Source organism: Nicotiana tabacum, chromosome 24 (genome assembly GCF_000715075.1).
Source record: "Nicotiana tabacum cultivar K326 chromosome 24, ASM71507v2, whole genome shotgun sequence".
Lineage (NCBI taxonomy): Eukaryota > Viridiplantae > Streptophyta > Magnoliopsida > Solanales > Solanaceae > Nicotiana > Nicotiana tabacum.
Genome location: NC_134103.1, coordinates 58,824,492 through 58,846,639, shown reverse-complemented (window position 1 = coordinate 58,846,639; position 22,148 = coordinate 58,824,492). Strand labels below are relative to the sequence as shown.

Sequence of the window (22,148 nt, the reverse complement as noted above, 5' to 3'; positions counted from 1 at the left end):
CTTACTAGAGAGAAGTTTGGATCCACTCTCAGTTTGTGGACCGCCAACTCCAATGGAATACCTATCATATCTGAATGTGGCCATAAAAAATAATCAACATTAGATTTAAGAAAAACCATAATTTTAAACCTGAGTTCGAGCCTCAACCCCATTCCTAAATAGAATTTTCTTTCGAAAAATTCTTCGAACAAGGCCACTTGTTCGAGCTCTTCTGCAGTTGACTTGGTCGTATCTGTCTCCTCCAGTACTTGAAATGACCTTGGTACCTGATATAATTTTGATGACTCCTCGTCTTTATCATCTTCAATCGAGATGAAAGAAGACACTCGTTTCTGTAATTGCTATTTGGTCGTTCTTTTGCCCTTGCTACTGGAAATGGTACTGCATTCATCTCCCTTGCAGCCTGTTGATCTCCTATGATCTGCTTGATCCCTTCTGGTGTTGGGAACTTTAACAGTTGATGATAAGTTGAGGGCACAACCTTCATTTCATGTATCCATAGCCTTCCAAAGATTACATTATAGCCCATGTCGTCGTCTACCACTTCAAACAAGGTTGTCTTCATCACTCCTTCAGCATGTGTGGGCAGCAAATTTTCTCCTCAGGTTGTTACACTTATTAAGTTGAAGCCAACTAGAAGCTTTGTCGTCGGAATGATGATTCCGGTTAACTTCGCTTGTTCCAAAACTCTCAATTGTATGATGTTGGTTGAACTTCCTAGATAACCCAAAACACACTTAATTTTGAAGTTTAAAACATTAAGAGAAATTACCAAAGCATCATTGTGCGGTAGAAAAAGTCCATCAGCGTCTTCCTCTGTGAAAGTGATGTCATCTTCTGAAACTCCTCAGATCCTCTTGCCATGAGTCACCGATATCTTTGTCTTCTTTGCAGCAGAAAATGTCACCTCATTGACTTTTTCTCCTTTGAAGATCATGTTGATTGTCATCCGAGGTGACCATGCTGTCGGCTTTGACGGTTCTGCATTATCTCAGTTTCTCCCATAGTTGTTCTTGGCATTGTCGCTTAAAAACTCTCTGAGGTGGCCACTCTTCAACAACACAGCCACCTCTTCACAAAGATGCCGGAAGCCCCCAGTCCTATGGCCGTGAGTCCCATGGAATTCACATAATAAATTAGGATCCCATTGGCTAGGATCCGATCGTATTTGTTTTAGAAATCTAGCTTCTTTAATATTTCTCAATGCCAATACCAATTCTACTAGACTAATAATAATATTGCAGTCGGATAATCTGGAATATGTCAAATCTCTAGACCCCGAAGTCTCTTTCTCCTGCAATGATCTGTTACTTCGACCTCGGTCCGATCTTCTGTCAGGAGCGAACCTTTCTAATGATTAAAACCCCTTATTTCCACGCGCATCGGCCCTCTCATAAGGTTGAAAACGACTTCTGGAAGGCCTCCGATCTGCATCAAAATCATTTTAAACTTATCTTGATTCCGATCACGATTCCGTCCTTTGAAAACACCGAAGAACCAAGTTGATCATCTTTAATCATTATTTTTGACTCGTAGCGATTGTGAGCATCTGCCCATGTGGTCGCATGAAATTCGAGCAAACTCTCCTTCAATTTCCGGGAGGCATCGGAGCTTAATGATTTGAGACCCTTTGTAAATGCCTCCGCTGCCCACTCATCCGAAACCGCTGGTAACAACATCCTTTCTTTCTGGAACCGAATCACGAACTCTCGCAACAGTTCAAATTCTCCTTGGGATATTCTGAATATATCCGCCTTTCTTGCCTGAACCTTTATTGCTCCAACATGAGCTTTGATAAACGAATCTGCAAGCATTTCAATAGAATCAGTAGAATGCTCAGGTAAGAGAGAATACCAAGTTAAGGCACCCTTCGTCAGGGTTTCGTCAAACTTCTTCAACAAAATCGATTCGATCTAATGCTAGACCAAGTCATTTCCCTTTACCGTCGTAGTGTAGGTCGTGATGTGCGCCTATGGATCCAAAGTCCCATCATATTTTGGAATATCAGGCATCTTAAATCTCTTTAAGATCAACTCTGGTGTCGCACTAGGTTTAAACGGCAAATGCGTGTACTTCTTTGAATCCGGTCCCTTTAACACCAATGGCGCTCCCCAGATCTGATCCATCCGAGCATGAAATTCCTTTGCATTCTGATCCATTCATTCATTCATTTCTCTCATGAATCTCATGAGCTCGTCTATCAGTACCTCCTACTTCATCGAAGCCAATCTCTTCCCTTGGAGTGTTGTTATCGATTCTTTAAACTGTTTGATTTGCGGGAACACTGGAAGGAATCGGGGCTCTTCCACTGGCATTATTGGAAGCACCTGACAACACTTGTTTTAACTCTGTCATCACCCGATCTTGCATTGAGAGATGATCCATGATTTCCCTTTGCTGCTCTCTCAGGAGTTTGACCGTTTCAACAATGTGTTCATCATCTGCATCATCAGGAGTTGGGCTACTCACATGTCAAGGATACTGGCCCTCGCGAACTGGGGTTGCTTTATCCCCTTCGTTGCGGGTTTCGCTCTTGAATCATCACGCTGGGACACTTCTTCCCGTTCATTGTGTGATCCAACATTGTAGACATTATGGCCATCATTAGCTGCCATATCTGATTTTTCTTTTACTGAGGAAAGAATCAAAATTTGTTAGTAATAGATGAATGGATCAAAGCAATTACATAATTGTTTATGCCTCACGGTGGGCGCCAAACTGTATACCCGCAAAACAGTACGGTTAAATTTATAGCGTAATTTATAGACAAAAAATCGATTTGACCCAAAAATACGAAATAAATAAGAACAAAAGTAAGATTCTGAAATGAAATTAAAGGAAGTACAAGTCTCGCTATGAACTTAGCCTCTCTGGTGGCAAATATAAGGAGATATTTAAGAATAAAGACTAAGAATAGTGTTATAAAATGATAGCAGAATGTATTTTTTTTGTGTACAGAATATTTCGTGTTTACAATGGATATTAATTCCCCTATTTATAGATCTATTTAGGAAGACAAGATCCCCAAATCAAGCTCTTCTTGAATGAGAATAAAACCGTCATTGATGGCTGCATAACGGTTGGCTATCAATGTATATATTCTCTATAACAGTCGCTTATTAAATGCTATCCGATATCAATACTTTGAACCTTTCTTGTCGACTACTCTGTCTTCGGAACTCATCCAGCATTGGTCACGTGCTTGCAACCGGTATTGACTATTTGCTGACTCACATCCTACCTGTCTTCAGCTCCACGTGTCATCCCTTCATTCATCCAACTGTCGCTAACCAATCTTACCGTATACACTACTATTTAAGAATAGCTATTTAATTATTTCTCTACTATTTATAACATTAATTTTTCAATTCCTTTTGGTTTTAGAATTTTAAGCACATACATTAGTAGAGCTTTTCGTTTATTACACAGTAGGAAAGTTTTATGTTCGACTCCATTATTAATTCGGAGCATCATTAAATTTCTCCCTTTAAATTTAGGAGGGGGTTTTTCAGTTAATAAAATTTTGACTAATTATACACACTAGGGAAGTATCGGTACTTTCAAACACATTCAAATTTAGGAGTATTAAAATTCTACTCTTGAAAAGTTTTTTTAGTTAATGAAATTTTGAAACACACTAGGAAAGTTTTGGTATAACTTTTTGACAAGTAATTTTCTTATAAATATATTCGGTAAAAACGAGCTCTTTGAACTTCTTTTTGATTTAAGAGTCTTTATTTTCTAATAAATTTTTACACAGCTTTATATACACAAATGCTTCTATAAAAGAAGCTACAGTTCCGGCTTTTCATTATCAAATTTTTGTCTTGTTTGAGCAGCAGTTACAAATTAAAGGTTTCTGGTTCTCTTTCTTTGATGAGCAAAAATATTTTTGTATTAATAGTTGAATTTTACATTCGTATTTGTATTAGTAGTTGAATTTTCTTGACATATTTGTATTAGTAGTTAAATTCTGCATTCACGTATTCAAACGATACATCTTTACTTTTGTCTTCTTGATTGTGAACCTTGGTTAAATAGTCACCTTTTTGCGTTAGGGTGCGTACTTTCAACCTTTTGTCAATCCATTTCTTCTACTATTTTGTTGTGCTCGCATTGGTGATTGGACCTCTTCTACTATTTTGTTGTGCTCGCATTGGTGATTGGACCTTATCTATGTGTTCGTTGTCCAGTTTTATATTAGATTTTAATAAATTTCACATTGAACAAAATTGATTATAAATTATTTACTTAATAATTTATAATCAACTAAAATTTGGTTATAAACTTTTTCTTATTTGAATTAAGTAGGGATTCCTAATATTTAGTACTTGAAATCAATCAAGATTTTGCTTTATGTAATTTTATTTTATTTGAACTATATAAAACACCTATAATTCATTTTTAAAAACTTCATCAGTCGAATTTAACATAATGGAATCTATACGTACTCTGGTTGTTAGTGGAATGTAAAACGAATCCTTTCCTTATTCGAATAACTGTGGCCAATAATTTGCTAATTTGGGTTCATGCACAATTCAAAACTATTGCCAAGAAATATCAAAGAAAGGATATAACGTAGTTCTTGGTTAGGATATTAAATCTGTTGGAGAATCAAAGTTCTTTAAAAAGAGTTTTACGTTAAAACTTTCAATATTCAAAAGTTATTATTTCCTGCTGAAACATAAAAAGAAATATGATAACTTGTGAAACTTAAGTAATTAAATTATAAAATTAATTTTAAGTTACATATTGATTGAGATGACAGTACGTTTATGAGATAGATTTTCTTCCTTTATTGAATAACTAAATAAGATTAACAATTAATCATTTTAAAAAATTAATTATACTTTTTAAATTTAGCTTATAACTAAAATAATATAGTATAAAAATTAGTATTGATTGAGATAAAGTACACGCGCAACGCGCGTATCCTGAAACTAGTATAATAAAGTATAGGGGATAACATAATAAAATACTTGGTCAAAGTGGAATAACTTCTAAGCTAAAAACTTAAGTTGGGGTTGCCCAAGTTATTGCTTTTAGCTTATTTAGGCTTAAAAGCACTTGCCTTAAAAACTATTTTTAGAGCTATTAAATACTCAAACAAGCTAGAAAGTGCTTTTAAACTGATTTTACCAGCTTAAAAGCCTATCCAACCTTCTTAGTATATCAATAATTTGAAAGTATTTTAATCAAAAGAATAAGTTTCTTTTAACATGAATTAATTTCTAAGATATAGCTAGTTTCTAAATGCTATAGAAAGACGAATCTAAGTACTATTGCAAGGTGGTGTTGAGTATTTACTTTTCTTGTCAAGATTAATAAGAAAAATAAAAAATCACGAAGGAGATCAAGTGTTCAAGAGACACATGAACTTAAACATGTCGATACAATCGCAGATGAGGAAGACAAATCAGCAAAGATTCAAAGGGAGAGAGAAAAGATAATTACAAATAAATATATTGAAGTTAAAAAAGATTAATGGTCTTTCTTTGTAGTGAAATAAACTATGAACTAATTTAATTTTTGAAGTTGTATTAGTTGAAAAAATGTTATAGTTCTAGATCATTCATAGAAACATGTATTTATTCTTTCATATATAATTATTTACAAAAATTTTGATTTCAATAATATCGATATTATTCTACACAAACGTGCTACATCACTCAGCATACACGTGAAATGCACTAACTAGTATGATAAAAAGGGAGGGGTGAATGTCAGCGTGATATCTACGTTAATTTAGAAAATGAAGAATCTCTCTTAAACTGTAAGCAAATGATTCCGACCAAGGGTCAAACAAAAACAAAAACAAAATTGATCTAGGACACAAGGCAAAGCCCCACCAGTTTCAATTAGCTATCTATCTATGCAAAAGTGAAAATCTCCCTTCGTTTTAAAAATTACTTACTTGCGATGCCGCCTCTTGGGCTCAGCTCTTTGCCTCTTGTCCTCATCCCACTCTCTGTCATACATACTGCGTACCACAGTTAAGGAATCAAATACTTCAAAGGGCACACTCCCATCTTGAGTTCTCAAAACAGAAAATAAATTTATGCACTTCTAAAAGAAAACTCGAGGATATTGTATGCACAAGTATCAATAAGGATACGGGTCAAGATCACGACGAGGTGCTTTGCTGGCACTTTCTTTTCCGTGAAGCCTAAGACCTGGCTCGTCCAAGTAACCTGGACGCTGCTGAACAATGACACCCTTCCGCTCTCCCCTATCTCTTCCATCATAGGGCTGTGACATATTAATAGAAAGGGCAGGAGGATGAGTAGCGGGTGAATACTCGCCAGGTTCTGAAGCCATATGCTCTCTCTTAAGTTTGCGCCTCTTTGAGGCATTTGGATCCAAATCCTCTTTCACGAGGCTTGCTTTCTCCCTCTCTCTTTCCCTCTCCTCTACCTACAATACACACAACTGAAATGTAAGTAGTACTACTAACAAACAACAAGAAGGCTCTGTTCCAAAATCAAGGTTTTACTAGAAAGAATTCTGATCCTTGAAGCAAGATGGTGAACTGCAAAACTTAGTTAAAACAACTAATAAGCCTTAATCCCAATCAAGTTCGAGTTGCCTATATGCACCTCACTGACAATGTCGCTCCATTTAAGCTCATCTCGGATGGTCAGGCCAATATTGTACAAAATAAAAGTACAATAAATAATAAAAATAAAAGTACAAAGTAAAATAATATCCAAGAGATCATGTAACCTATCCATAACCACGTTCATCTGGCCAATATGAAGACAGAAAGTGACTTTAAGCCAGGAATAGCATAAGAAAAGGTTGAGTATTAATGTTAAGCCAACACACAAAGTAACCAAGAAATTTTAGTTTCTACCATTCTAATCGCCTCAATCAGAAAGAGGATGCAAGGGTGTATGGAATGAATATTCAAGCTGCTACATCTCAATAATGTAACATGTCATTGGTGGATACGGAATCTAGCAAAGCTCTTAAGGGGAAAGAGTGGAGAATTCAGAAGTGTTGCAAGGTTAAATGACTAGAAAAAAGATACCAGTGAATGTTTTCAACACGTAAAATGGATGGCCATTACTCAAACCCGAGTTACAGGGGACAAAAAATACAACCCAAAACAGGGGAACTACTCCCTCCATACTTTAATTAACCTAGTTGCCTGTTCTTAAGGTCAAAATATGAATGTCTGGGCATGCTATCACAATAGAAATAAAAATAAAAAAGGTTCAAAGTTTATTAAGTGCCTTCAAACGATTTCAAACCTAGGGAAAATATTAGTTACATTGGCAACTAAGGTCAAATAAAATTTGAAAGAGATTATGCAATTAATCTGGAAAAGTTTGGGCTCATGGAGATCGAAAGCTTCTCCAATTTAAGAACACATGTCAAATAGATAGCGGTGGATACCAAATATAAATGACCCCTACATTGGGAGAAAGTAGCCTAACAATGAAGCATGAAACATAAATATTATATAGACAGATAGCCAAGATAAATCTTTGAATTGAGTTGAAAAGTAAAAGGTATGAGCAAATAGGAATATCTTCCAAACGGCATTTGCCAAATTTAGAACGTCAAAATTCAGAATAACATGCAATGAATCAGAAGAATGTTTATTTACACACACAGAAAATGCACAGGAAAAGCAATTAGTATCAAGGAGTATCAAATTCTAAAACTTTCCTTAAAGTATATTCAGTTTCAACGACCTGTCCAAAGCTGATCAATACTAATCGTAAGCATACTAATAGCAGCTAAATCTGATTTTTGTAATTAAGAAGATAACGAATGCCAGTAACATCAATACTGTCCGCTGTATCTTGAATGATTGTGCATGAAATGTAAATCAAACTTACCTTCATTGGAAGTTCTCTTTCTTCCCGCTTTCTATCTCGAAAATCTTCTTCTCTCCTTCGCTTCAAATCTTCCTGCAATAATGCATTATTCTCTTCTGATCGCCGTCTCTCTCTCTCATCATGCCTTGGAGAAAGTCTTTGACTATGCCTGGCTGTTCCAAAACGTCTATCAGAATCGTCATCTCTTCTGCCTACATTAATGGATTGGGGGACCAGGTGAGGCGGAAGTGGTGGAGGTGGAGGCAAATTTTGATTGTGAAACCGATCATCTGTAGGAGATTTCTCTACAGATGCTTCACTATGTCGCGGCTTGCTCCTATCATCTTTGATTCTTTCATCCTTACTTAACCTATCGAAGTTCCTATCAGCACCTCTCTCCAGTACTCTTTCAACAGAACGTTCTCTTCCATGCCGCTCTGTCGACCTATCTCTTGATTTTTCAGACAACGTATCATCCCCACGAGACTTGTCAGGACGGTCCACTCTTTCTTTGTGGTCTTTCTCATGTCTTTCACCACCCTTATCTTTGGATCTATCAAGAGGCTTTTCAGAGGCCCGGTTCAATATTTGATCATCCGATCCATGTTTATCATAATCTGCTGCATGAAGTTTATCAGCAGCTCTTGCATCTATTAACCGCTCTCTCTCAGATGAACGAACATCACCACCATCAATATCTCTACTGTCAAGTTCACCTTTCCGGCGTTTATTCAGTCTATCAAGATCTTCCGTGGGGCTAGATCTCTTCTGTACTTTTTCATTAGCTCTAGAAGCATCCTGCCGAGGCGAATGGACCAAACGCGATGAGGACTGCTTATGCACATCAGAGCTTTCATTGCCATCATCTTTTCCAGCAGAAAACCTCAGCTCAGCTGATTTGGTAGCTGCAAGTTCTGCTTTCGATTCACTTGAAAGATCTGGTGATCTCATTAATGAAGCTGCACTTTTAGCTACAGCAGACAACAAGCTACCATTCCCTGAAACTGTAGCAAAAACATTGACATTCCCACTTGCTCTTTTCTCAGAAGGATGACCAACATCAACATAAGTAGCTCCAGTTGCTCTTCCAACAGCTTTCCCAGACTTGTCGTCTTTTTCAATATCATGCTTTTGTTGCTTTGAAAGAGATCCAGCAGGAGCAGCTCGCTTGCGTGTAGCTCTTCCCTACAAAAAAGGGTGTGCATTAAGTTCAGACAAGTTGACAAAAGAGAAGTGCTCAGTTGAATAATAAAGGATACATTTTTCTCCATCTGCAGACGAATTCATCGAAAAGGAAGGCAAAGTGGTTACTTCATCGTCCATATCTTACACTAACAATATTTAGTGAAGATAATGTTCTAACCTTGAGAAGATAAAATATCAAGTAGGCCTAAACCTTGACATGACATTGAAAACAGCTTATGCTATGGAACCAGTCGCCAAAATTTTATTCCATGATATTAGCCTTCCCAAGTCAAAAGTTTTGGGTAATATCTAGTAAAAGGAGTGCTAGCAAGTTGTTAATTACTGCAGGCTAAATGCTAAGTAGTTATACAAAAACAACGCATTAAAATTTTAGTTTAGCTACAAGATTGAAAAATCGTGCAGAAATAACTGCCAAGGTAAGAGACAGAATTAGTGAAGAAGTGAAAGAACACATCCAACAACAAAGAAACATACAAGCTCCAATAGAATACAAGCTTTTTAAAGAACAAAGAGTCAGAAAGGAACAAAGCTTAGGGTACTAAGCTAGGAAAGGTTTACAATGCTTTCAGTCTCAAGGTTCAATAGCTAATCAGCAGAAGTGGTTCTGTAAGGTGCTCTCTAATTAAGATATTGTGACATAATAAGTGTTGGCTTCTGTTCGATAATACAGAAATATGCAGCAAAGTGAAACACAACTGCATTCAGATGTAATCTACTGCAGGCTCTTTCTATTATCTAGGACGGTGATCGATTACACATAATTTGACAACAATTCAAATTATATTCAAATAACATCGCCAAACACGTCCACACCAGATGTGATGTTTACTAAATCAACATTAATGAGATTGTGTTAGACAGGTCAATACAGTAGGGAACATACCTCCTGCTCGCCATACATCTTAGAAGCAGCTTTTATGGTATTCTCTTCCAATGGTCTACTCGTAAACTCATCTACATGTCTTTGACTTGGAGTACCAGAGTGCAGGGCAGCAGATGGCATAGATAGCAAATCCAGTCCATTAACTGATTGACTACATTTCAGTTTTACCTGACCTAAGTCAGGTTTTGGCATAGAACTCTCTAGCCTATCCAACTTGCCATCAACTACTCTTCCTGCTGCCACACTTCTTCCAACAGAAGGCTCAACTTGAGAAACACTAGGGCCACTCCCATTCGGTATGGATACTGAATTAACAGTCGAAGATTTAGAAGCGGGGGTTGCCGCAGGTTTTAGTTCTAGGTAACCCATACCAAACTCTTCATCTGTCACCCATGATGGCTGGGAAAAAAGAAGGCAAACAAATTGCAGAAAATAATCAATTAAGTCCATGAATTAACATTTTAAAATGCAGGCTAACTTCAACCTCAAACATAAATAATCCCACCGTCCCAATTTGTATGGTGATGTTTTACTGAACGCAGACTTTAAGCAAGAAAAAAAAGAATATTACATACCCTTATCATTATGAAGTCACACCAACCCCTAACAAGAGCATGTCACTAAGAGCAAATAGGACTGCAAGAAACGGATAGTTTCTAAATATAAAAAGGTGCTAATCTTTTGGTACAAACTGGCACGAAGTGAGTAATATTATAGGTCAGGCTTAATAAACCATATCATATGGTTTTTGATTGTTGTAGTCAGACAAGGCACTATTTCAGAATCACTTCAAAACTACGATTAGGCTTCATTCCTAGTTTTACCTTTCTAGAAGCCAGAGCTGCAGCAACCCCTGTAGCCAATACTTTGAGATCCTCTCTTTCATCAGATTTAATTTTGGCAACCTAGAACAAGACCAAAGAAGTAAAAAAAAAAAAAAAAAAAGGTATAAGCTTGATGGTTTAGAGTTCTAAAGATACAATCCTGCATTCAATCAGGTATACCCTCTTCTCAAGGTTTATTCCACTCTTCCGAGTAACTGGAAAGACATTCGAGATCTTTGTCAATAAAATAAGAGCATTTCTGATCTCCATGTACTCAGTTGATTCCAGACACTGTATGAGCAACCTCGTGATCCTTTGGCTCCACTTCCAGTGCACCTAAAATTGCAACTATAAGGTAAACACAGAGTATCTACCACTAAAAAACAAATGAATGACTTGTGGGATTAAAGAAACCAAATCATAACTTTTCGTATCACACAGTAAGGGCAAAGGTGAAAGTAACAAAAAATCTAATAGATAAAATAAACAAAATAAAAATTTTTAAACAAATGAATAAGCAAAGTAGAGACAAGAAAGAAAAGGACCACCTCATGCAAAAGAGAACACCTTGACTAGATTTGTTCAGAGAAAATTAGTGATGTGAGGTAAAATTCAACCACAATGTACACTAAGATGATAATCCAAATTGTTTGGTCAAGTCCTATAACAAGTGAACCCCTAGTTTCTGTTGCTGAGACATGCTCCTAAGGAGAAAATCTTTGCAAGTGAAGTAATTCTCCAAATTATTACAATAAGGGGAAGCAAGGAATTGAGGTTAGTTTATTTCCCAAAAGATCAAACTGCACTCCTGCCTCCCCCATTGTACGTTTATGAGATGTCACAGACTAACCTTAATAAATTGGCCATATGTAACACGCTGGCTGTTTGGATATCTGTAATAGACGGCAAATCCAGGCATATTTCCACATTCACGTTCATAAATTGATTCATCACCCTTCAATTTAAAAATGAAAAAAGAAGTTAAAAATGGTAGCTAGTAAAACCGCAAATTATTGGAAACTGCCAGTGAAACTACTACTTCAATCCACTGAAGGTATCTTGCACAAGAGATGTACTGAAGTGTACCTTCCAATAATAAGCAGTCTTCAATGTCTCATACAAAAATCTTCCTAGTCGACCTACTTCATATTCGGTGCAACAACAGATCATGGGTTGTATTGTCTTACATATCAAAACGTCTATGTGGTTCACAGTGTTAAAGAAGGGTGTTCCAAGGGAATGAAGAGTATTAACAAACATGGCGCAATACACAGCGTCTGGCATACTGAACGTACAGCGTGGAAATATACACCGCTGAAGGAACTCCATGTTGATCTTTAAAGTATCAGGACACGAACTCAGCCATGTATCCTTTTCACGAGTCAGTCGTCTGCGAACAGATGTAACATGTTCTTCATGCCTCTGAAGCTCCATACTTAACCGATCTAGTGACTCTTGAATTCTTTCTTTATCTTTTTTCCTTTTTGTGATTGCAGAACTTGAATTATCAGAAAGTTCTTCCAGAGCTTTAAGAGCAGCATGCTGCTTAGCAATTTCAGACTCGTAACGGGATCTAGGAACATGAAGATCATAGAGTGTAAGACCCCAGAAGGTGGCATACAAGTCTGGGGACAAGCTATTCCAGGCTTTTGAAGGCAACATTGTTTTGATGGTATCAAGAAGATCTGTCCATCTACATGCAAGATAAGAAAGGCTGATTAGAATAAGCAGCCAAACAGAATAAAATAATACTGCAAAGACAGTAGTAGTAGAAGAAGAAGAAGAAAGTTAAGTGCTACGAACACAAGTAGATTCGTCATATTTATATAATAACATTCTCTAACTACTCGAGCAGAAGATGTCAGAAAGTATTACAAAATAGGTTTCCGAGAAGAACCAAGATCAAGGAGTAAGTAGGCAGATAAATCTGAGCTTTCAGACTCCTTTTCAGCAGTTGCTGACCTCACTGCTTCATCACTATCTGAAGGCCAAAAGACATCTGAATTTCTCTGACACTTGAAGAGCCTCATAACAGGCCGATAAATCAAAAATGCTACCTGAGGTAAAACATCACAAATGTTACAGGAAGTACTGAAGCATATTACTTACGATGCTGTGAAAAGACTAGAATAGAGAAGACCTAAGGAAAACCTATAAGGGCCATTTGGATGAAAAAGATTTGGTGCCAAATTTTTTAAGGCTCCCCGTTACCACAAACTATAATGTAGACTCTGCCACGTAGGCAGACTTTGGGCAGGCGCCTCTTGAAAGTGCAATGGAGGTCATCAACCTCTTTGCGCCTGTTTGGATATACATAAAAGGAGACCTTGAATTGTAATACAAACTAGATAACAATATTTCAAGACTTATTTTGGCTTTTTGCTATAACCAAGAAATTCCCGAGAGCTAGCCAGAGCACAGTTCGAACTCGGTGGATAATGAGCCCTCCCCTCCACCATTCTCCACTTACATACCCAGCTTTAGTCCGCGGCAGGGTGAATACCTGACATGCTTAACCCCACACATCATGTGCTGCACTCTTACCACTGAACCAAAGCCCAAGGGCTTTTATTTGGCTTTTCAAGTGATAGTTATGTCCTTTGACATTTATATAAATTTGAAATTCCCTCTTAAATCTAAATGTTTCATGTGGCGGGCCCCATACTTCAACAGATTTATTCAATGAAGGATCACATGAAACACAAGAAAAGTTGAAGACATCCATAGAATTTGGGATAACCTCAGGATCAAGATGATACACATGTACAAGCTCATCCAGAGCTGGAACGAGAAGAGCATAGGCAGCTGTTGGAGTCACCGCACTAGACAAAAATTCAACATACTGAAGAAGGGCTCCATGACACCTATCAAACTGTTCACTGACCATTTTAATGTATGGAGCTTCGGCATTAATAACTACCCTGCAAAACAAAATGCAAAATGATTAAGAGAAATCAATTGATACACTTTCTTCGACAAGTAATAAAGGAATCTGAGTTCAAGTGCAAGAAGTAGCTCCAGGCTCTTGAATGGATTTTGATCAATAGAATATCTAATAAAATTGAATGGGCCCAAAAACAAATAACATCAACACCCTTGATTTGAAGGCGACAACACCATCCTTCCAGATGCAGAATATCCAGCATCCTTCCACTAGGAATCAGGGAGAGAAGTTGGACTTGATTTTCATTGGAAAATATCTATATTCTTCATGCATTCAAGTTTCACATTATTGGTGTGGAATTTTTCTAAGACATTCAACAATGTTAAAGGCTTACACAGAACGATGTTGAGCAATGAGTAGCAACAGTGGAATTGCCAACATTGGTTCATCTTTTGGGAGCAAAGAATCCCTCAGCCTGTTAGTCGATTTAATCAATGCCTGCAAGGAGAGCCACATGTTAGGTCCTAAAAGTCAATTAGGATGCTAAACGCCAGATTAGAGATCTACAGCTGGCACAATTCCAGTGTGAGAGAGGAATCCCAAATGGATTGCAATACTTTATGTCAAAGATTCTGCATAAAACAGAGCATAACATTCAAAAAAAAAATACAATGTCAGAAACACACTTTAAGCTAAAATAATTCTTCCCCGGGTAGTTCAGGCTTGAAATATTCTAACTTGAAAAAGTTAATTGCCAAATTACTCAGAGTTCAGTTTGATAGATATGCATGTATCCAAGGCTGTTTAATGACATTGTACCCATTAAGTGGTAAAAGTGATGCTTGTGTAAATGTTTGAAGTAGGGAAAAACAACAAAATGATGTAAATACAGTACTTACGTTTATCTTTTTCTCGTGATCACAACATTATTTATGTTGATCTAATAGCAACAAAAAAAAAACTAATTTTATACTCCCTCCATCCCATTTTATGTGAGGGTGTTTGATTGGGTACTAAGTTCAAGAAATAAAGGAATGCTAAATATATGCAACAACAACAACAACAAAATACCCAGTGAAATTCCACAAGTGGGGTCTGTGGAGAGTAGTGCGTACACAGACCTTATCCCTACTTTATGAGGGTGAAATTACACAAGTGGGGTCTGGGTAGAGTAGTGCGTACACAAACCTTACCCCTACCTTATGAAGGTAGAGAGCCTGTTTCCGGTAGACCCTCGACGCAAGAACAGAAAAGGGAGCAACAAACAAACAATAGCAACAACAATGTAATATGACAACGAAAGCAAATGGCCATGTAATAACAAAGATCTAGGAATAGGAAATTACAAGAATAGTGTCAATACTACCGGTAAGAATGACCCACCGTGTACCAACAAGGAACTAGGAATAGTAAACTAAGACTAGTACTAATACTATTGGTGAGACTAGGAAAAACCCTCGACTACCTGTCAACCCACAATCCTAATACTCGACCTCCACACCTTCCAATCAAGGGTCATGTCCTCGATAAGCTAAAGTAGTACCATGTCCTGCCTAATCGCCTCTCCCTAGTACTTCTTAGGCCTCCGTCTACCCCTTCTCTGACCCTCCATGGTCAACCTCTGACACCTCCTAACCGGGGCACAAGTGTCTCTCCTATTCACATGCCCGAACCATCTCAACCTCGATTCCCCCAACTTGTCTTCCACAGGAATCGCGTCTACCTTGTCTCTAATAACTTCATTCTTAATCTTATCTCTCCTGGTATACCCACACATCCATCTTAACATCCTCATTTCCGCTATCTTTTGGACATGAGACTTCTTGACTTAACTGCCAAAGTACCAAAATTGCCTTAACTACCAAATATTAAATCAATGTTGGTGAGAGTTTGCATGCCAGTAATACTAGTTCCATTGTTATATTTTCTTATTCGTGGTTCGTTATTAGTACATGTTGTGTTATTCACTTCTGTTACCATGTTACCTTGTTGTTGCAATTGTCTGTTGCTTTAATTTCATTGTTCCTTAAATCGAGGGTCTACCGGAAACAGCCTCTCTACCCTTACAAGGTAGGGGTAAGGTCTGCGTACACACTACTCTCACCAGACCCCACTTGTGAGATAACACTGAGTTTGTCGTTGTTGTTGTTGTGTTGGTGAGAGTTTCACAAGTCTTTTCATTTTCTCTCCTTAAAAGAATGAGTTTCTATAGTAAGTGGGTCCAAACAAGTCATGTCATTAAGGGTAAAATTGGGATTCTAATAATATGTTTCAGATGGATCTTTCTTGGTATTAAAGTCTTCAATTTGTGAGGAAGTAGCCCGTTTTTCATCTACGCAAAGATGAATTACCCGGTTTATTAGGAGGTTCTTTCTTACTTCTAATGAAGGGCTCTTCTTCGATTTTTCAATAAAGATGAGTTATACACCGGAGCCTTTACTTTATATTTTAATTTAATATTTAATCAACTAATTGATGGAACTTTTATAGTTCACACTCTTTCGCTTTTAAATAGTTTTCAAATAGAGAAAGGTGTTTTATTTTCGGGGATAGACTAAAACGGGAAGTGTCACATAATAAAAGGACAGAGAGAGTATTAGATATAAACTTTATCTAGTCTTATGCTTTAGTAGCGATAATATTTTATATACTATTTTGAAGTAGTCTGTTCATTCAAGTTACGCATATAGTTTGTTTTGTTTTAGGAGTTCAGATTGCACGGAAGTTCCTCTTCGATAAATAGGACTTTACTGTATTTTGTTTGGAGCAGACTTAAATGATATAAAATGATTTGATATCGAAATCTCTCTTTCTATTGAATAATACGAATTGATTTCATATTGAAAGTCCCTCTTTCTTACTATCTCTTTGTTTCCTTTATTCTGCTATTCCGCTTTCTTTCTCTTTTTATTTTATCTCTCTTCTCTCCCTATTCTTCTCTCTCATTCTCCAATATCTCCCTTCTCCCTTCTAGTCCTGTATCACAAAGAGAGAAAGGGAGGGAAACAAATAGCAAGATGGAGCTTCCATGTTACAAAATATGTAGACTGCAGAATGAATGATCAAAATCAATAATATTATCGGATGTTCCCTCCAACATAGAAAGATTTCCATCGCTACTAGTACTTGCATATGCAAAAGGAAATCAACATGGAAATGAAAACCTTTCCGGAGCAATCATGTCGAAAACATTTATCTGAAAGTGTCATGCTCCAGCGCCATTGCAGGTCCAAATATACATTTTCCAAAGAATAAAATTCTGGAAACTTCTGCAACTAAAATGGCAGTTTCTTAAGCACCTTATTGTTCCGGGTTATTCCGAATGAGGTGGCCTGATAGCGTAGAGTATCACTTCCAGCCATGGCATCCAATTGTTCCTCTGTCATGTTCTCTGTATAGTGTACATTAGCCATTTGCTGAATGAGCTCCTGCAGATAATCAAAGGAACTCCAGAAAAGGTGAGTTTTCAGCCGAAAGAGTATTCATGTGCCACAAATGAAAATAATAAAATAAGTACCTGCATGAACACAAGCTCAATACCGTTTCCTCTCTTCAACTGATTAACAAGATACTGAAAAAGGCCCCTCAATTCCATTGACGGGTACTTTTTACACCTGGAGAATTTACCAACGATTATGACTAAGACTCAAACTATGCGAGAATGTAACATGGTAGGTTGACATCACTCAATCTTAAAAACATTAGATGGTCATACTATATAAGTGCTGCTACACAGAGAAATGCCTAACCTCCGCAAAAATGGTATAACTTCATTTCAACTGCCAAGCATGGACATGTGATCAAAGAATCTATCTCAACTTGAAACACAAGCGAGGTTGAGCTAGATAGACACTAAAGAAGGCAAGTGCTGGCATATTATAAGCAAATTCGGTCCAATAGTCAAAATAAGATCTCACAAAGTTAATGAGATTCTGTTAACATTTGGACACAAAGGAGTTCAAGAACTCTGAAAGTGAGATAAAACAGAATGCTGATTATCTACTTTCTTAGATCAAGCAGAATCCCAGCGCTGTCACACAAAGACGCAGAACCAGATTACAAAGTATTGGCAGTAAGCTAGTGAGATGTAACAATCCAGGATCAGAAAACAAATAGCACAACAAATAGCAGTCGTCTAAAGCTGACGCTAGCTGCTCTCATTTTATTAAGAGCGAGAGTTCACAATGTATCACAATACTATAGCCAGTTTCTCACCTTCTGCGTGCTTTTTTCCCTCCCACTCGTCGCTAACAAAAATTAAATTCAGCATTAGCAGTACACTTATTTCTTCTGAACTTTTTAATTAGTATTTTTATATGGCATCACTCTCCTAAGGATCCAATGGTGACAAAAGATTCTTTTATGCTGGAATTTAAAAGATCCATTAGACGAGATTGAAACAGAAGCTCGAAACAGAATACCAAGACTCTGCACAGTAAGCACCTCACAATTCAGAAGGAAACCTCAAAACATTAACACAACCTCCCGTCCCCATCCCCATCCCCAAGGAAAAAAAAAGGGGAATACTCAAAGTATCCTGATCCTAAAAATCTCAATTGTACAGCCTGTTATCTTCTTGTAATACAATTGCAATAGTTTAGTTATGTTATTGATGCAGTAGGATTCTCTTAGCCATGATAATTTTTACTACCAAGTATGTTGCCTGAAAGTTTTATGCGCGCACACACACACACATATATAAATGTATGTATAATGTGTGTGTGTATATATGTATGTGCATGTGTGTGTTCACATTATGTACATTCATCGCCTGATAGTCTGATAGTTTTATACAGATATAGATATAGATACGTATGTATTAAATTTCCCTTCTAATGAACTTGGGACCAATTGCCAATTTACCTTTGTTCTGATAAATACACTCCAAAATCCTCAGCATGCATTGCTAATGCGTCAATACATATTTATCAGATCAAATTGGATGACGCCATCAAGATGAAGCAAAATAGTCGAGCAATTAAATCTCCCTTTATATTCTTCTCAATTAGAAACCAAAAAAAAAAAAAAAAGAAATCTTTCTTTTCAAATAAAAGGGGTTAGTTCGTGGTTGCATCCAGAACAGTCAAAGCGCCATAGCAGCAAATACACTATTAGCAAGAAATAAACAGGTTCTGCAACAGAAATAAATGCAAATTACCAAAACAAAAAAAATAGAGAAATTCTCTGAACTAATGAAGACAGCTTTTAATGAGTTTTGTAAATTGATATCAGTGGGAAGAGAAGAAAAGCAGTTCAGAGATATGAACCCACCCACCCACCCCACCCACCCCCCAAAAAAAACAAAAAACCACCCAAATACACTATTAGCAAGAAATAAACAGGTTCTGCAACAGAAATAAATGCAAATTACCAAAACAAAAAAAATAGAGAAATTCTCTGAACTAATGAAGACAGCTTTTAATGAGTTTTGTAAATTGATATCAGTGGGAAGAGAAGAAAAGCAGTTCAGAGATATGAACCCACCCACCCACCCCACCCACCCCCCAAAAAAAACAAAAAACCACCCAAAAGTGGACAAAGAAAGAGGATTTTTGGAAGTAAAAAAAATGAAAAAATGAAGTAAACCGGAAAAAAATTACTTGTGCTTCTTTCCTGAAACACCTCTTTCTTTCTGGAAAGTTATTGTGGGCAGAATGGAGTCTTTCTTAAATTATTTTGGTGCCTCAGATAGTCTTAAATAATTTAGGTGCTTCAGATACCCATACATTCAATAGAAGCAATTTTATAAATTTCCTCTTTACACAGAACTATTGCACATGACCAAAAATAAAATAAAAAACATAAAAGGCTTGATCATGTATCCAATGAGAAACTTCTTGCTCATGTTTTGTGCAGAATTGGTAAATCATGAGCTCTGGGAATCCAATAAAGAAAATATTCTACCCAGAGATAACTCCCCGAGAAAGAGTGAATAATTACTCTATACAGCTCCTGCTGAGGAGTAGATGAAGCAGCAGTTTCCAAGACATGCCATTCCCACAAAATGCAGCAGTGGAAGACCAAGCACAGGATTGCATCTAATGAGCGATACTAAGGAAAAACATTGCCAGACGAACCAAGTAAACAATCACCGCCAAATAAGCTGGCATTCTCCCTCTCACAAGCAAATTGAATTATTTCCATCCAACCACAAAACCCCTCACTTGCTGTATTCAAGAGATCAAGTCAACAGATAAATTTTGCATTCCTTTTAATGTCTCATTATCCTTCCATGAGGAGAAGAGCAGGTGTAACTCCTGAAGTATCTTCAGAAAAGGAGGAATGCTGAAAACAACATACTAGCCAACACAGCTCTTCCTTATAAAGTAAAGATTCATCATCAATAAATCTAAAGATTGTCCAAAGGATGCTGGCCATCATTATGATTATCATATAAATCGGACGGGATCCAACTCTTGCTCTTACACCTCCAACAGGCCATGTTCTCAGATCTACCACATGATTTTGTTGTACAACCAACCTTAGTCTGGAATGTATGACTAAGAACCACAGCACTTCGACATAGCAAATTAGGCAGGCAGGAAAACTAACCAATTGCTCATCTAACATTTCAGAATACTTCTGTACTGTTCAAACATTTCCATTAGCTAATCTTTAAGTATTAGACAAATTGTATCTCCACTTAAAGAAGATCTCAGGCTTCTCTTTTTAGATAGCTGCAAACTTCAAAAGAAGAAAGTGTTTTTGACTGCCCAATTGATTCTATTCAAATCCTCTCAAAACAAGAGACCCTGAGCTACACACGAAATGGGAAGAATGTGATACGAAAATTCTGTACCATCTCTCCTTTTTTATATTCTTATTTCCCATTCTTTTCACAGCTGAATGTTAGGCTGAAGGTGACGAACTTGTCAACTAAGCCATCAAAGAAGATCTCCCCACCTTTTTCAGAAGTTAATCTGCAACTAGAAGCTGGGCAACGTGCCACAGGAAGAACTATATTTTCTGTAAAACCAGAATGTGCAATAGAATTACAGTAAATGGAATATCTATAAAAACATATAGAACTATGCTTGCCTAGCATTGATCAGTAACAAAGATCATTCCCCTCAACCATTTCCGGAGGCAAAAACGACAAAATCTTAATTTACAAAAAGGTCTACATACAACAATATTTACTACATTATATATGTATATATTATGCAAAACCACAACCACATCATCAAGGGTGAAGCACTTGCCAAAAATCCCCAGAAGTCACATATTCTTGGTTCCTTAAGGAAGTACAACAGTAAGCAGTAACATCATATGCAACAGAATATGTTCAAACTAGGGAGATAATTCTAACCAGCAAGAAGAAACTATACATACAGGTGACCCCAAAATGATGCCAAAGACTGAAGCCAATCGCACAAATTAAGACCATCATCTTTCAGCTTCTCTCTCCCACTTTGTGCCAACCGTTCGATAACAACATATTCCAAAATATCATACTCCAGCTGCTTAAAAAACAAAATCAATAAGATAAAGTACAAATAAATCAGATAAATATCTAGTATATCAATTCATGATGCACTCTGACAAACTAAGTATATCTTTCACGGACAATTTTAACAGAAAACAAGAATAGAGAGAGCAAAACAAAAAACAAGTGATAGTAAGAGTGTAAAACTTGGCATGAAGTTTCACCAGCAAAGAGCTAGTCAAGGCAAAATATGGGATGCATGGTGAATGGTGTACACAAATTTTGTAACTTCTGCACAACTTTCGGCAATATGTAAACGTAAGGTATCTCTGGGATGAGCACCAAAACTTAGTGTAATTGGAGGAGGAAAATGTTAAAACAGATAAGATTCTTTCTTGAAGGTTGGCTAGATGAATCCCCATTGGAAGATACATTTCCACATTTATATAGCAATGTAATTAACCAGGAGGCAGCAATAACCAAAACAAGAAGTAAAATGCAAGGGTCACAAGGTTCAGAAGGAATTTCCATGAGTAGGAGTTAGGGAGTATAATCCAATTCTTTAGAAAAACAAAAAAACTCAAAGGAGTGAAGAACTAATAAAACCTGACACTATTATATGGAAAGTTCGCAAACTGGCAGGTCTTCACTCGAATCAAGCTACAATATCCTCCTCCACGCAAGCGCAAGGGGCTGCAATAGTTTTGGAAATAATTTGGAGAAGTAAAGCTCCTTGAAAAATGGCTTGCTTTTTTTGGATAGCAGCTTATGAGGCATGTCTTGATCCAAACAATTTGCAAAGAAGAAGATATAGTCAGTGCAACTGCTGTTATTTGTGTAATATTTGGTGTGGGCATAGCATTTGTTTTTGCTCCAAAGTTCAGATGCCATATCTCGAACTTGTTTTTGAACCTGTCAGAAATGCAGTTGGCTATGCCAATTCAGTGAGGTGGGTGCAAAAACTGGCTAAGGAGAAGACTGAAGAAGTCTTTGAAACGCTTTGGAAGACAATCTCCGCATGGAACACATTCACAGACTCTTTGAAGGAATACATGGATCTGTATGGTAAATTTAGCGCTCTCAAATTTTGGGCTCTTAG

At 37.1% G+C, this 22,148-nt stretch overlaps 1 protein-coding gene across 2 annotated transcripts in view; it reads right to left on the bottom strand.

Annotated features, from left to right (window-relative positions):
* Positions 1–5,573: 5,573 nt before the first annotated feature.
* LOC107788337 (THO complex subunit 2) overlaps positions 5,574–22,148 on the bottom strand; it is a 60,523-nt gene continuing 43,948 nt past the window's right edge. Inside the window, exons 19-32 of one of the 2 annotated variants that reach the window (XM_016610016.2) lie at positions 20,956–21,083; positions 17,141–17,237; positions 16,923–17,051; positions 14,018–14,121; positions 13,480–13,660; positions 12,615–12,796; positions 11,826–12,432; positions 11,590–11,694; positions 10,920–11,075; positions 10,740–10,820; positions 9,916–10,314; positions 7,848–9,011; positions 6,116–6,414; positions 5,574–5,980 (exon numbers count right to left, since the gene is read on the bottom strand). In XM_016610016.2, the coding sequence (XP_016465502.1) occupies positions 5,911–5,980; positions 6,116–6,414; positions 7,848–9,011; positions 9,916–10,314; positions 10,740–10,820; positions 10,920–11,075; positions 11,590–11,694; positions 11,826–12,432; positions 12,615–12,796; positions 13,480–13,660; positions 14,018–14,121; positions 16,923–17,051; positions 17,141–17,237; positions 20,956–21,083 (3,702 nt within the window). In that variant the 3' untranslated portion in view covers positions 5,574–5,910. The remainder of the gene's footprint in view (positions 5,981–6,115; positions 6,415–7,847; positions 9,012–9,915; positions 10,315–10,739; positions 10,821–10,919; positions 11,076–11,589; positions 11,695–11,825; positions 12,433–12,614; positions 12,797–13,479; positions 13,661–14,017; positions 14,122–16,922; positions 17,052–17,140; positions 17,238–20,955; positions 21,084–22,148) is intronic. The other variant, XM_016610017.2, reaches the window with a different exon arrangement.